Here is a 15,373-nt window from a genome sequence, read left to right as displayed (position 1 = left end):
GCGTGTGTGCGCTGGAGACCCCCCCCACACCCAATATAAGCGATAGTAGAGTGCATTGGGGCTCATAAATTAAAGTGCCCAGGACTCTGGTAGGTAAAGCTGCCATTGTCCATCTATACAGAGATAATGATGTACATAGAACCTCACTACCACAACTCTACAAGCTTTTCTCAGTCATAGTTATGTTTGTTCTCTTTCATCATCCTTAATAAGTTTTATTGAAAGCCAGGGTTTCCAAACCCCCTCCAGCTGGTGGTGAACATTATCTTATGTCATATTCTGACTGATCAGTTTGTAGACAAGACTTGTAGCAACTGTTGAATTAAAGATTGTCTGGTTTTCACTGCAGGTTGTCTTCTGTTGTAACACATCTAAATCAGTTGTCACTGGACATGAGTGAGATGCAAAACATCACTACATCTCTAGGTTTACTGCATCTTACATCACACACAGCACAAAACCTGTGTTTCCACAAAACATCAAAGGATTTAAAGCAAACATGAAACTGGAAAAGTTTTGAAAAGAAAAATATAGATTATACAGTCGTGGAAAAAATTATTAGATCATCCAAAGTCATCAAAAACAATGGTAATGCAATAAAGTACTAACGGCTGTGTGTATCATGTGACTGAAAAAAGCAAAAAAGAAAAGATGGAATGCCTAGAAGCACTGTTCTTGGCAGTACAATGCCATAGCTGTTGATGTAAGAACTTAAGTGATTTTGGTTATTATCAAGAAAACCATGGAAAATGGCTAGATATCAGCTCTGAAATTAAACTCTTATGAGCTACTCTTGTTGTTATCATTATATTTGTCCAAACAAATGCATCTTTAGTTGTACCAGGTATTAAAATAAACAAGAAACTGAAGAAAACAAGGGTGGTCTAATGCATTTTTCTGCACCTGTATGCATTTCCCTTAACATATTTTGGAACAAGTAGGCCACGCAGTGTTGTCAGCAGGTGGTGCTGTAGGCTACGTTACACATGACACGAAAGAGAAGAAGCAGAGGATTCTGTTTTTGTTTTCCATCTAAAATGGCTATAATGTGATGGTTTCATACTTCCAGACATGTTTACATACATTAGGACTATCAGGAAAAATGCAGTCAGCTGATCAAATGCGTTTCTGCTTCATCTTATTATTCTGTGACATATGGAAAAACCACCACAAGTAAAACGTTACCCATTTTTTCTCACGAATTTTACTGTTTCAATAAAGAATTTCTAGCATGAAATATCCAAATATGCATTATATACATTTGTGCACCTAGTGTAAAGTCCAATCCAATATAATCAGATATAAAGATCCATTTAGGCCTGAAAGACAAAATCAATTCTGTTTGGAGCCACAAAAAATTAATAACCTCCTCTGTGTTTACCAAGAGGTGGCTCCTCTCTGGCAGCATATTGATGATTATTTGGTACTTAAAGTTTGTAACTAACAACAATGCGATATTTCGTATATTAATTAATTAATAACAATGAAAACAGTTGAGATTTTTGACACTCACTGATGTAAATAGGGTTACTAAGAAACAAAGTATTAAAAAATGCAAATTGAGTTTGATAAAATAGGCGCCAGGCCTTAATGTAGCATATGCATCATGATGAAATATTTCAGAAATGTATTCTGTGCACCTGTTGCACTTTTTTTTTTTACTTTTTACAACTGAACACAGGCCTGCAACAATGGCAAAAAAATTAATGCTACTTATTTGTATATGCATGTCTGTGTGGGTTCTCTCCAGGTACTCTTGTTTCCTCCCACGGACCAAAGACATGCATTAAGGTTATCTGGTCAGTCTAAATTGCCCGTAGGTGGGAATGATGAGTGTGGATGGTTGTTTGTCTGTGCACATCAGCCCTGTGATGAAAAGGTAACATGTCCAGGGTGTACCCTGCCTTCACCCGAGGGTACCTGGAATAGCCTTCGACACCCCTGCAGCCCTAACAAGGACTAAGCAGTTCATGGATGGATAGATGTTCATAGGTAGCTTATGTCATTTGATAATGCCACTGGGAGGCTTGTCTGGCTCAGGAGCTGTGGGTAGCAGATCCCTGGTGTCCAATCTGAAAAACTACTACTGCTGGACAGGAGCAGAGTCCTCTCTAAGGCGGGGTACACGCCTAAGGATTTTCTCAATCTGAAGAGATTTTTTATCTGGTACAGACCCCACATATGAAGCCAAAAAAATCAGGCATTGAACAGTTTTGATCATACTGTGTGGTGTGTTCTGATTATCTCAACACAGCACACCACACACAACAATTTTGTCCCACCACCTATCTAGAATCTAGTCCACCAAGCCAGAAATTTCATATGATCAAATGTGATCTAACAAAAACGAAGAAAAAGAAACATAGCATGACTTGGGAGCAGAGTCCTGAATCAGGTCAGGTAACCCGTGGCTGATCCACATTTGGTTTTACTCTGAAATGAGCTTCGCGTCTGTTTTCATCCACAGATGTCACTGAGCAGCACATATTAGAGATTTAATGATGACGTGTGTTTTAGGCAAAAATGAAGCCCTTAAACGTGAGTTATGTGTAGACAATGTGTTTAATAACGGGTCGGATCAGGTTGCGGGTCTAATGTACACGGGTACGGGTGGGTGTGGGTTTGGAAAAGCAGAGTTGTCTGCTTTCACCACACACGTGAAGATTTGTTGTTGTAAATTTTGAACAAGTTTAATATTTACGATTGTTGGCCCAGACCCGTTTCAGAGTCGATTATTGGGACAAATTCACTCTTAACACACCTCAGACCACAGGATAATCTTATAGGACAATCTTATTAGACATAAGATAATCTGGCGTTTGCCATCCTTTGTCGGGAAGGGGGAAAATTGGGACAAGAACAGCTGATTATCTTTAAGTGTGTACCCCGCCCAACTCACACACTTACACATTTCTGTTCATCAACACCATATGTTGTTGTGTTTCACCATAAAACACAGATACACTATATGGACAAAAGTATTGGGACCCATTGAATTCAGGTGTGTCTTTTCTAACAGGGGTCTGGGATACAAAACAATAATGACAGATGTCATAATATAGTTTTATATTGGGATAAAAATCATTGCATTGGTTAGTTTAGTTTCAATTGTTATCTTTGCTTCCAAAATGCCTCAGATGTTTTTTACTTTCTCTCAACATGACCACCTCCACCAAGGAGGTTATGTTTTTGCCAGCGTTGGTTTGTCTGTCTGTCTGTCCATGTGCAAGATAACTCAAAAAGTTATGGATGGATTTGGATGAAAATTTCAGGAACTGTTGATACTGGCACAAGGAACAAATGATGAAATTTTGGTGGTGATGGGGGGGGCACTGTTCTGCCTTGGCGGAGGTCTGCGCTCTCCGAGTGCTTTTCTAGTTACCTCCGCCAAGGAGGTTATGTTTTTGTCGACGTTGGTTTGTCTGTCTGTCTGTTTGTGTGCAAGATAACTCAAAAATTTATGGACAGATTTGGATGAAAATTTCAGGAAATGTTGATACAGCCACAAGGAACAAATGATTAAATTTTGGTGGTGATCGGGGGTGGGGGCACTGATCTGCCTTGGCGGAGGTCTGCGCTCTATGAGTGCTTTTCTAGAAAAGACAGTGCAGAACTCCGCCAAGGCAGATCAGTGCCCCCACCCCCGATCACCACCAAAATTTAATCATTTGTTCCTTGTGCCAGTATCAACATCTCCTGAAATTTTCATCCAAATCCAGGGCACTGATATGCCTTGGTGGAGGTCGCGCTCTCCAAGTGCTTCTAGTTTAAATGTGCTACCTCTAAATTTCAAAAATATGTTCATGCTCTGACTGTAAATAATGCATTTCTACCACATCTACTTTCTTCACATCTCACTGAGGAAGAAAAATCTCCCATTAAACTTTAAGGAAGTATTTATGTTTATATCTCAAATCAGCATGAACAGGACATCTTACAGCTGTAGCCATGATGTGTCCCAATATTTTGGAATCACAGATAATAATTTAAACAAAATTAACCACTGCAATGCAATAATATTCATCACAATACAAAACTATATCATGACATTTGTCAATATGGAGCCCAGTTAGAAAAGAAACACCTGAATTCAACGTGTCCAAACACTTTCGTCCATATAGTGTATGTGTTATGGATCTAATTCACGATGGGGTTGTATGGGGTGTTTTCTTACCTGCGATGCAGCGGATCTCTGGCAGACACATCATGATCTCGGGGAAGCGTTTGGGCTGGTGTGGATACTTGTACTCAGTGTAGTCCTGGCACACATACCAGTAACGCTTGTTCAGCTGCTCAAGCTGGGAGATGTTGGACAATCCTCTGATATCTGCAAAGGGACATGAAGCAGCAAAGATTAATGTGAAAAACAAAAACAAGTGCATGATTTCAGAATGTGTTGAGTTTTCATCCTACCTTGATTGAGGAAGTTGATGGCTTTCATGCAGGCGTACTCCTCATTACTGATCTTCAACTGGTGGAATTTGCGGAACAGATATATCAGCCTCTCCATTACATCCATACTGTCCTCGCTGAAGCTTAAAAAGTACATAAATGAATGGTTAGTGACTGTTTAGACCAGGGGTCTCAAACTCATTTTCTTTCAGGGGCCACATTCAGCCTGATTGGTTCTCCAGTGGGCCGCATCAGTAAAATAATAACATAATAACCTATAAATAATGGCAACTCCAAATTTTTGTCTTTGTTTTAGTGCAAAAAAACCCCATTGAATTATGAAAATACTTACTTTTATGAACTGTCCAAACAAAAAAATATGAATAACCTGAAAAAGCTGAAATTTCTTGAGAAAAATAAGTACAATTTTAACAATATTATGCCTCAATTTATCATTTCTACATGTGCAGTATGGATTGGATCTACAAAGACACTAAACACTGAGTAACAGGCAGAAAATTGTTAAAATTGTGCTTAATTTTCTTTAGACATTTCAGGTTGTTCATATTTGTTCAGGTTATTCACATTTTATTGTTACAGGATAGTTTGTAAATGTTAATATTTTCCTAATTTAATGTTATTTTTTGCACTAAAACAAAGACAAAAATTTGAAGTCATTATTTATAGGTGTAGTGTAATATTTTTTTCACACCAAACCAAGAAGACGAAAATATGGAGTCATTATTTTTTGTAGGTTATGTTATTATTTGACTGTAGATCCTATTGGTCTGTATGTGGAACCTGAACTAAAATGAGTTCCATGTTTAATGAGCCTTGACTGTGGAATTTTTACGCTTTGCAAATCCATCCCAGGGGCCGCATTGGAACCTTTGGCGGGCCGCATTTGGCCCCCGGGCCGCATGTTTGAGACCCCTGGTTTAGACTGTTTGTTAGCATGTATGAAGAGGCTTCAAAAAGTTTGTGAAAAAGAACATAGCTTTGACATGGTTTATATCACATGGCCCTCAGCTTTACACAGATGGACTTAAAGGCTGGTATCAATGCTTGCAGAGGTGTATTGACCAAGATGGAGCATATGTTGAAAAATAAACATCATAACTCTTTTTTCCAACTGTCCCTTTTCCACAAACTTTTTGAAGCTCCCTTGTATGTCACATCATAAAAATCTTAGTGCTTTACTACCCAAACAGTTGAGCTTTAGTTGGTGTAGCCTGCACAACTTCATGAGAATCCACAAGATAAAACAAAGTGTCAAAAAGAGTTAAATCCCCAAACGAAGCTATTATCTTAAGTTTCTGCGCTTCGATGAACAGGCAGAAATGAGGGAGGGAATATGTCAAAACCACTGATTGTGCTTAGGAAACATCTTGCTGATCACACAGCTTTAGAAAGGAGTTAGAAACTTTAATTCCCCTCATCAGCCATCCATTTCCCTCACAGCTCTAATCTTTCTCACAGACGCTGCCACTGTAAATCAGGTTGTCACTGCTAAAATCCCCAAATTGACCGACGCAACACAACAGCGCCGTATATTATCAGAACATGTGTCATAAGGTCAGATAATTCCAGTCTGATTTACACAGAAACAAAGCCCTACATGGTCTCCTCTCCTTTGGCATGGGACATACGTGTGTTTTACATGCCAGACGGTGCTAGCCACAGCTCTGTCCTGAGGAGTCCTCCTGTTCACGGACCACTTCACTGGCCCACATCCAGTCATAATACTTTCCCTGCTGCGTAGTAAAAAGCATCAAACGTTTTTATTGGAGATACTGAGCTCACCGAGTGGAACGTCTAGCCTTTGTAGATGACTGTTGTGGCAGTGGAGAGCATTTATCCACATCTTTTTTCTTTGTGAATTATTGAGTTGGCGAGACTCCAGTGGCTAAATCTAAGGTTTAATATCTTACAAATGTTAATGGTGCAATCACCCCCAAGAAAAGGCAAGTAGGAGGTAATAAGAGTGAGCTATTACAGAACAAGCATCACCTATAAATGAGGGTCATTTCATCAGAAAGTTCCTCTGATAAGTAAATGCAGAAGTCAGCTGTGCTACCACTTAACTCCATTACTGTGAAAACACAACTGCGTAAAAAAAGTGACTTCATATGCTTGAAAATAGCAGAATGATGCTATTTACCATCATAAAGCTTAAAGGGGCTCTATGTAGTATTGATAACAAACATTCACCAACAGGGGGAAGTCACGTACCAGAACATACTAAGGACCAAAACCACCAATGAACCATTGCTATGTATCCACAGACTGTATCACTCAGCGAATAAAGTATAAAACTCATTTATAAACATCTGTATTACGGCATCATCACGTTTTCCTCTTCAAACTAAATGTCATAGCTGCTTATTTGACAGTTGGTCAAAATAACACTGCGTCTTACAATCTTCATGTGCTGTGTCAGCTGATAGTTTACATTTAAGCTCTGTTAGCTTAGCTCTGTTTTTACAGAGAAAACAGCCACAGTTAAACCACAAATCACCTCCCTTTTCTGTACAGTTTGTATTGCCATTGGGTGAACTGAAGATCTGTTTGGAATCAAACAAACAAGGTCAAAACTGTCAGTTTAGTCCGAATCGTGGATCAACAAATGCAACAGCAACATAAGAACATCACGTAACAGTTTTCCTCACCATGGGAAACCAGCAGAGTAACTCACTAACTTCTCTAGTGGTCACATGAATCCGCAACCCATCAGTGGAAATAAATTCAATCCAATACATTGGCATCTTTGGCAGAACTTCAGGGATCTTTATTCTAAACACTAATGATAATTTTATGTCCATCTATCCATCCATCCATCCTTGTCTGCTTATCCAGGTCTGGGTCACAGGGGCATCAGCCTGAGCAGAGAAGCCCAGACCTCCCCCTCCCCGGCCACCTCTTCTAGTTCCTCCAGGGGAATTCCAAGGCATTCCCAGGCCAGGCGAGAGATGTAATCCAATCCCTTCAGCGTGTCCTGGGTCTACCTCGGGGTCTCCTCCCGGTTGGACATGCACGGGACACCTCACCAGGGAGGCATCCTAACCAGATGCCTGAACCACCTCAGCAGGCTTCTCTCGATGTGGAGGAGCAGCCGCCCTACTCTGAGCCCCTCCCGGATTGCCAAACTCCGCACTCACCCTATCTCTAATGGAGAAGCCAGCCACCCTGCGAAGGAAACTCATTTCCACCACTTGGATCTGCAGTCTTGTGCTTTAAGTCACTACCCACAGCTCCTGACCATATTTTATGTCATATGTAATATTTTACAGCATAAATATTACAGGTAACCCCTTAAAGGTATAATAAACAGACAGATAACCAGGTGATTTCAGCTCTATACAACCATGCAGACACCCAGATCACTCACTTCTGCAGCTCTTCATCAGAAGGTGTGTACTTGGCAGTGACATCGGCCAGGTCTCCAAAGATCTGGGCGCTGTAGATGGTGAGGCAAGACAGCAGGATGAGCTCCTGCCAGGTGGAGCTGAGCAGGCAGGTGTAGTCCTCTATGGAGAGCTCGCAGAAGAACGGCAGCTTCTTGATCCACGAGATCTGACGGAAGAGCAGCTCGTCCGCGAGGCGACACAGCAGAGCAAACAGCTCCACCTGTGTCACTTTATACCTGAACACATAAAAATAGATGAGGATGAGAGGGACAGACTGCTTATAATAAATAAATAAATAAATAAATAAATAAATAAATAAATAAATAAACATACATACAGTACAGGCCAAAAGTTTGGACACACCTTCTCATTCTTCGCATTTTCTTTATTTTCATGACTATTTACATTGTAGATTCTCACTGAAGGCATCAAAACTATGAATGAACACATGTGGAATTATGTACTTAACAAAAAAGTGTGAAATAACTGAAAACATCTCTTATATTCTAGTTTCTTCAAAGTAGCCACCCTTAGCTCTGATGACTGCCTTGCACACCCTTGGCATTCTCTTGATGAGCATCAAGAGGTAGTCACCTGAAATGGTTTTCACTTCATAGCTGTGCCTTGTCAGGGTTACTTAGTGGAATTTCTTGCCTTATTGATGGGGTTGGGACCATCAGTTGTGTTGTCCAGAAGTCAGGTTGATGCACAGCTGACAGCCCTATTGGACAACTGTTAGAATACATATTATGGCGAGAACCAATCAGCTAAGTAAAGACAAACGAGTGGCCATCATTACTTTAAGAAATGAAGGTCAGTCAGTCTAGAAAATTTCAAAAACTTTGAATGTGTCCCCAAGTGCAGTCGCAAAAACCATCAAGCGCTCCAACGAAACTGGCTCACATGAGGACAGCCCCAGGAAAGGAAGACCAAGAGTCACCTCTGATGCTGAAGATAAGTTCATCTGAGTCACCAGCCTCAGAAATCGCAAATTAACAGCAGCTCAGATTAGAGACCAGATGAATACCACACAGAGCTCTAGCAGCAGACACATCTCTACAACAACTGTTAAGAGGAGACTGCGTGAATCAGGCCTTCATGGTCAAATAGCTGCTAGGAAACCACTGCTCAGGAGAGGCAACAAACACAAGAGATTTATTTGGGCCAAGAAACCCAAGGAATGGACATTAGACCAGTGGAAATCTGTGCTTTGGTCTGATGAGTCCAAATTTGAGATCTTTGGATCCAACCGCCGTGTCTTTGTGCGATGCAGAAAAGGTGAACGGATGGATGCTACATGCCTGGTTCCCACCGTGAAGCATGGAGGGGGAGGTGTGATGGTGTGGGGGTGCTTTGCTGGTGACGCTGTTGGGGATTTATTCAAGATTGAAGGCAACCTGAATCAGCATGGCTACCACAGCATCCTGAAGTGACATGCCATTCCATCCGGTTTGCGTTTAGTTGGACCATCATTTATGTTTCAACAGGACAATGACCCCAAACACACCTCCAGGCTGTGTGAGGGATATTTGACCAAGAAGGAGAGTGATGGAGTGCTGCGCCAGATGACTTGGCCTCCACAGTCACCGGACCTGAACCCAATCGAGATGGTTTGGGGTGAGCTGGACCGCAGAGTGAAGGCAAAAGGGCCAACAAGTGCTAAGCATCTCTGGGAACTTCTTCAAGACTGTTAGGAAACCATTTCAGGTGACTACCTCTTGATGCTCATCAAGAGAATGCCAAGGGTGTGCAAAACAGTCATCAGAGCTAAGGGTGGTTACTTTGAAGAAACTACAATATAAGAGATGTTTTCAGTTATTTCACACTTTTTTGTTAAGTACATAATTCCACATGTGTTCATTCATAGTTTTGATGCCTTCAGTGAGAATCTACAATGTAAATAGTCATGAAAATAAAGAAAATGCAAAGAATGAGAAGGTGTGTCCAAACTTTTGGCCTGTACTGTATATATATATATATATATATATATACACACATATATACATATACACACATACACACACACACACACACGCACACAAACAAAGTACACATGGCCATACAGTGAAAGTGCGAATGGCTCATTCGTTATGTCTCTTTCTCTCTCTCTGCTGGGAGGAGGTGAACCACCATCTTGTGAGCCACATGAGGTCTGACACGTATCGCTACCTGATCAATAGCTATGACTTTCTCAACTCTTCTTTTGCCATTAACTCAAAGCACCATCCTGGAAGTGCAGTGTTGGAGTAGGTGGCTCTAGACAAGGTGGACTGGCTCATTAAATCAGTTTCTCTCCCTCTTCATATATTTATTAATTAATTAATTAATTTATTTATTTTCTCTTCTTTTTAATGAGGATAACACAAGGGACAATATTTAGACAAGGGGTACTAAACATATGGCCCGCAGAGCAAAACGAACCCTCAAAGGTTCCAATCCAGACCGCAGGATGAATTTGAAAATTACACTGAAGACGTTAACGGTGAAGGGTGTCAAACTCATTTTAGTTCCAAAACGCCAGAGTTTTAACCATATTATTCAATTTGCACTTATTTATCTTGAGAAACTTAATTTTTTTATGATATTCACAATTTTTGTGGAAGGATAGTTTGTTAATGTAAACATTTTCATAATCATATTTTATCGCATCATATATATCATATTATAAACAAAGACAAAATTGGAATTGTCATTTATATGTGACTGCACTAATATTTTACTTGTCCAGTCCACTTGTGATCAGACTGGGCTGCATGTGACCCCTGAACTAAAGTGAGTTTGACACCTCTGATTTAAACTGTTAAGCAAACAGTTAAATGTGATAAAGCTTAAAATAATGTTAGGTAATGACTCAAAGGCTTTAAACCACAAAACCAGCTGTCAGCACAAGACAATTCCATCTTGATTTTAACTTACAATGAGAGTTTTCAGTCTTATGTTACATTAATGGAATTTTCTCTCTTCTTTTAGCAGAAATTTGTAAAATTAAATACTCAGAAATTAGAAGGAAGCTACATATTTGAGAAGGTTCAGTATTTATGTTGGGTTTCTTTAAGATGCATCTTAACATACCCATCTTCAATGAGCATTGGGGTGGCCAGAGGTGCAAGGTCTTCAGCGGCCACCAGCTGCAGCACCAGTGGGTGGGACTGTGGGTAGATGCTGCGGGGCTGGGGGGCCAGCAGGCCAGACTGGGCGGCATAGCTGAACAGGTGAGGCAGGAGCTGGTAGTGTGTGGACATGGAGGTGTTGATGTACTGGTCCCTGAGAGCAGCTGTGTAGCCGTTCATTTCCACAGAGCGACTGGAAGCACACAGAGAGATGCAGGGTTACAGTAAATGGACAACACACAGTATTTTTTGTGTATTAAAACAACAAACATGCATGTTTTCAGTCATGTTTGATACAAGTATAGGCAAGTATTTAAACCTGTTACATTACGTTATACAACACAGTCCTGTGTGAAAGATTCTTGCATTTGTTACTTTATCGTTTCTGCAAGGATGAAAAGAGCATCCACATTTATCTAGTAGTAGTAGTAGTTTATTTGGTCGTTAATTACTTTAAACAACAAACAAAAACAACATATCCATTGTTCCATATACAATGCGACCAAAAGGGTTTAGGCTGAAGTAAAGACTTATTTTGCCTAACCCTATTTACAATTAACACAATGTTTCCACAAGAAAACAAACAAACACACAAACTACAAATTTCAATGTAATCTTTGCTGAATATACAACAGAAGAGAATACATATTTAATCTTAAATCAGGTAAATCATCAATCTTATCTCAACTACCAATATTGATCCTAGGCTTTTAAACAAGTAATTTCTTTAGTCAATCCTGAGCTCTATTTTTTTGAATAACAGTTCATTTGTACATCTTTTTAAAAGATTTCATTGTTTTAGACTGTTTTAATCGATCTTCTGGCCCATTCCAAAGATTAACCCCACTAATGGAAATACATCTACTTTTTTAATTTGTTCTTGCCTTAGCTTTTTTTTTTTTTTTTAAATGCCGGTTCCTCTTCTTTCTAGTCTCTTTTCTTCTGATACAACATGAGAAAACAGGAAATATATGTTCAGTGTTACAAACATGCACACACAAAAAATAAAAAACCTGAACTAAAGGCTTACGTCAGAGTTTAGTGTGACCTCTGTTCCCATAAGAAAGAAGTTGCCAGAAAAAAAACAGGAAAATAAATCTGGTAAACCTCATATTGTTTGAACAAAAGACATGTTAAATGCAATGTGATATCACACTAAATATTTGTCACTTTGGTCTGTAAAGGTCATTTTATCCTGAAACATTTTTTAATGCTGTTCCCATATATCCTGGATGTATCATAGGCCTGTTACCGTGAATGGCAATTGCAGAATGTGCGTTCACTAAAAGTTTGCTAAAACAATAAAACTAATGGAGGCCTGAGACTTTTTAACAGCGCTGTATGCCAGTATAGGTATATGTACAGTATGTGTATATATAGATTATATATTTTCACATTAGTACCACAGCCTCATTACAAGCATTTCAAAGCATTTTCAGTGAATTTCAACTTAAACTGAACTATTAACCTTTTTGTTTCAAAGAGTAATGGAGTTTTGTTCTCTTTTAATATTAAAAATCTATGTAACTTTGTGAAGTTTTCTTTTTTCAAAGCTTGTAGACAAAACTGTAGTTCATTTTGTACCTGATGTTGCATACCAGTGCCTCTGTTATTGTTGTTCATTTCTGTTGAGATTTAATATGATAAAACAACTATTTCTCTGAATAGCTATAGAGCTGTGTGGCTGCTGAGATAAACCCTGTGTTTACACAAAGTGAGACTAAAATAAATGCCGTCATGCGAGTACCTAGACAATATTTGTCCTTCATGAGTGCAGATAGACAATGAGCTTGTCTCCATAGCAAGAACAGCAGATAATGCAGCAAGATCTTTGTATTTGCTATCATCACCGAGCCTGAAGAGCAGCATATTCAAGCATTCATGAATGCCTGATGAATACCTTAACTAAAGTCTGGGTTAGATGGGAACGAGGACTTAGACTGTCAGGGCCGGCTCATTATCTCAATGATGGGGTGAGTGCAGGCACTGTGTTGCTGAGCGGATGAGATGAACAACTCACTTGGATGACAGAGTGGAGGCGGGTGATGGCTGGTTGCCCTCTGAAGCTCCATTGCTTGGAGAGCTGTGGTCACTGTCGCCGTTGTTGCCCCAGGTATGGTCCGGGGCATCCTCCTTGAACTCCTGCCCTGACATGATTCGCTCAATCTCTTCCTCTGTGATCTAAAAGGCACACAGAGGATTACAGGTCTGCCTTTTTTCAGAGTTTACAGGCCCCCCCCCCCCCGACCAACCGCTGCGCTTCCATTCAGTTGATTAGCAAAGGCTAACACAGTGATGCTTTTACAATAAATGGTGAGGAGCAAGGACATTCATACAATGAAACAGTCATAGATAAAGAAAGAAAGCAAGCAAACCGGTATGTGTGTGTATTTAATTGGCTGATACACACAGTAAAAGAAAATTTTAAAATCCTTGCAGGTCCGAGCAGGGAGAAAACACAGACAAAGGCATTTTGAAAGGCATTAGGCATGCCAGAAATGTGGTGTCTTGCATCTGTGACTGAGGTCAATTTATTTTCATTTCTATCAATTCATCACATATACTGAAACACCAATCCATTCCATATTAATGATGGAAAGGTCCTTCTTTTATTAGAGTTTAGAAATAGAATGGCCTATAATTGAAGCAGGGCATTTGTGTTTTTTGACTTGCTGAATTGAGCTGGAATGAATTGACCACATCCCTCCCCTGAATGGCAGCCCAGTGGTACTTAGCCTCATGTCACATATTTTCCTGACCATTTGTTCTACAGGCAGTGTTAAAAAATGAAGCCGGTGCTGAATAGGGAATAATGAGTGGCTACATGATTATACTGGTGATATAACAAGGTCAGGGCTCGCTCTCATTACATGTTTCACGTGTATCTCTACACAGAAATCATTAGCATTACAGCTCTCAGCTCCCTGTTATAAGTCAATGGCTTGTGCTCTGAATACATTCACTGCAAGTAAGCCAACTCTGGGCTGAAACTGAGCCAAAACACTGAGCAGAGAATGACTCTGTGCTGGGAGAGGGTCAACGAATGTCATAAAAACAACATTTCTGGTGGTTACTGAATAGAAATTCAGTGCTTTACCTGAACAGGCCCGATGCTTTTGTTCCTACCTCCCGGCATGCCATCTTCCCTGATTGCTGAATGACAAAAGCAGAGCAATTTTAGAAAAGAAGAGTTCTACCTTTTCAATTAAGCATGTAAGACAATAACAAAACATGATCTATGAACCCTTGTTACATCAGTATCATAGCACTACCTAGTGGCTGAAAAAGTGGGAACATTTCTAATCATGGGGAGATTTCTTCATCTCGAGCTTTTCCTGTTACTGTTGGCTGTCAGATGTACATATTTTTGTCAGTGGTCTGAAGTGAAGTTCTGGAGAATGACTTATTAAATTTTGGGAGTTAAGTAAATCTATTTCCCATGTCACGACAGGCTTGTTGTATTTGGAGAATAAATCACATAAAATGAGACAATCAGAGTGGAAGGAATGCTGAAGGATCACTTTTAGTGTTCATCCACTAGGGGGCAGTGAACACCTTTGGAACAACAATGAATTTCTGGTGATGAAGAGGACAAACTGCAGCCCTAGTCTGCTTAACTTACTGTATGACACTTAACACTTCACAGATGCTGACAGTACAACTTTGTATTAGTACACAGACTGATGATACTAAATTATTTTAGTTTTCTTCAGGATTAAAGGTGCAGACGAAGGCAGCTACAAGCGACTACCTTTGCGGTTCATCCCCATTTGTAGACACTTGAGTAGGCGGCAGTACTGGCAGCGGTTGCGCTGCTTGCGAGACATCTCACAGTTCTTGTCCCGGCTGCAGCGATACACCCGCTTGTTGCAAATGCTGCGCTTGAAGAAGCCTTTGCAGCCCTCGCAGGAGATGATGCCATAGTGCAGGCCTGTGGCGCGATCTCCACAGATAAGGCAAGTACGTTGGTCAGCTGGATCATCTGCACAGGAAAAAACAGAAAGCAAAGAAAGGAGACAGGGATTTAGAATGATTTCCACCCACTTCTTCATCCACACTGTGACAAAAAAATGTATAAATAGTGGGTGCAAAAACCTTGCTGAAGGCACAAGTTTTTAATTGAGATCATGGGGGCGGTTAGGGCTTAAGCACTAGCCAGGCTCTGGCTAATCCAAGGGATTCTTAAGCTCCAACTCTCATTTTGTGAAAGTGGAGGTGTAACAGGCAGTAGGATGGAGAGAGGAGACGTCTTGTGTATGTTTTATTCAGCAGCACTGATGGGAGGAGGCAGCGAGCTGAAATGATTTGTTTACAGTCTCACCTTTCAGTTGTATCACATGAAGAGACCAGAAACAAAATGACCCATTACCCAGCTCAGTTTGTCAAAACTTTGCCATCAAACATCATGTCATTAAAGCTTCCAAATGCATTCTATAAACAGACTTCAATATGATGGATCTGACT

General features: G+C 40.2%; 1 protein-coding gene across 1 annotated transcript in view; it reads right to left on the bottom strand.

The window, feature by feature from the left end:
• Nucleotides 1–15,373, bottom strand: part of nr6a1a (nuclear receptor subfamily 6, group A, member 1a) — a 32,841-nt gene that overhangs the window by 4,258 nt on the left and 13,210 nt on the right. The window contains exons 2-8 of the mRNA XM_030143790.1: nucleotides 14,661–14,891; nucleotides 14,007–14,062; nucleotides 12,930–13,090; nucleotides 10,872–11,102; nucleotides 7,781–8,035; nucleotides 4,414–4,535; nucleotides 4,175–4,327 (exon numbers count right to left, since the gene is read on the bottom strand). Of these exons, the coding sequence (XP_029999650.1) occupies nucleotides 4,175–4,327; nucleotides 4,414–4,535; nucleotides 7,781–8,035; nucleotides 10,872–11,102; nucleotides 12,930–13,090; nucleotides 14,007–14,062; nucleotides 14,661–14,891 (1,209 nt within the window). The remainder of the gene's footprint in view (nucleotides 1–4,174; nucleotides 4,328–4,413; nucleotides 4,536–7,780; nucleotides 8,036–10,871; nucleotides 11,103–12,929; nucleotides 13,091–14,006; nucleotides 14,063–14,660; nucleotides 14,892–15,373) is intronic.

Source organism: Sphaeramia orbicularis, chromosome 9, assembly GCF_902148855.1.
Source record: "Sphaeramia orbicularis chromosome 9, fSphaOr1.1, whole genome shotgun sequence".
NCBI classification, from domain to species: Eukaryota; Metazoa; Chordata; class Actinopteri; order Kurtiformes; family Apogonidae; genus Sphaeramia; species Sphaeramia orbicularis.
Note: the sequence above shows the minus strand (reverse complement) of the source record. Positions and strands in the feature narration are given on the sequence as shown.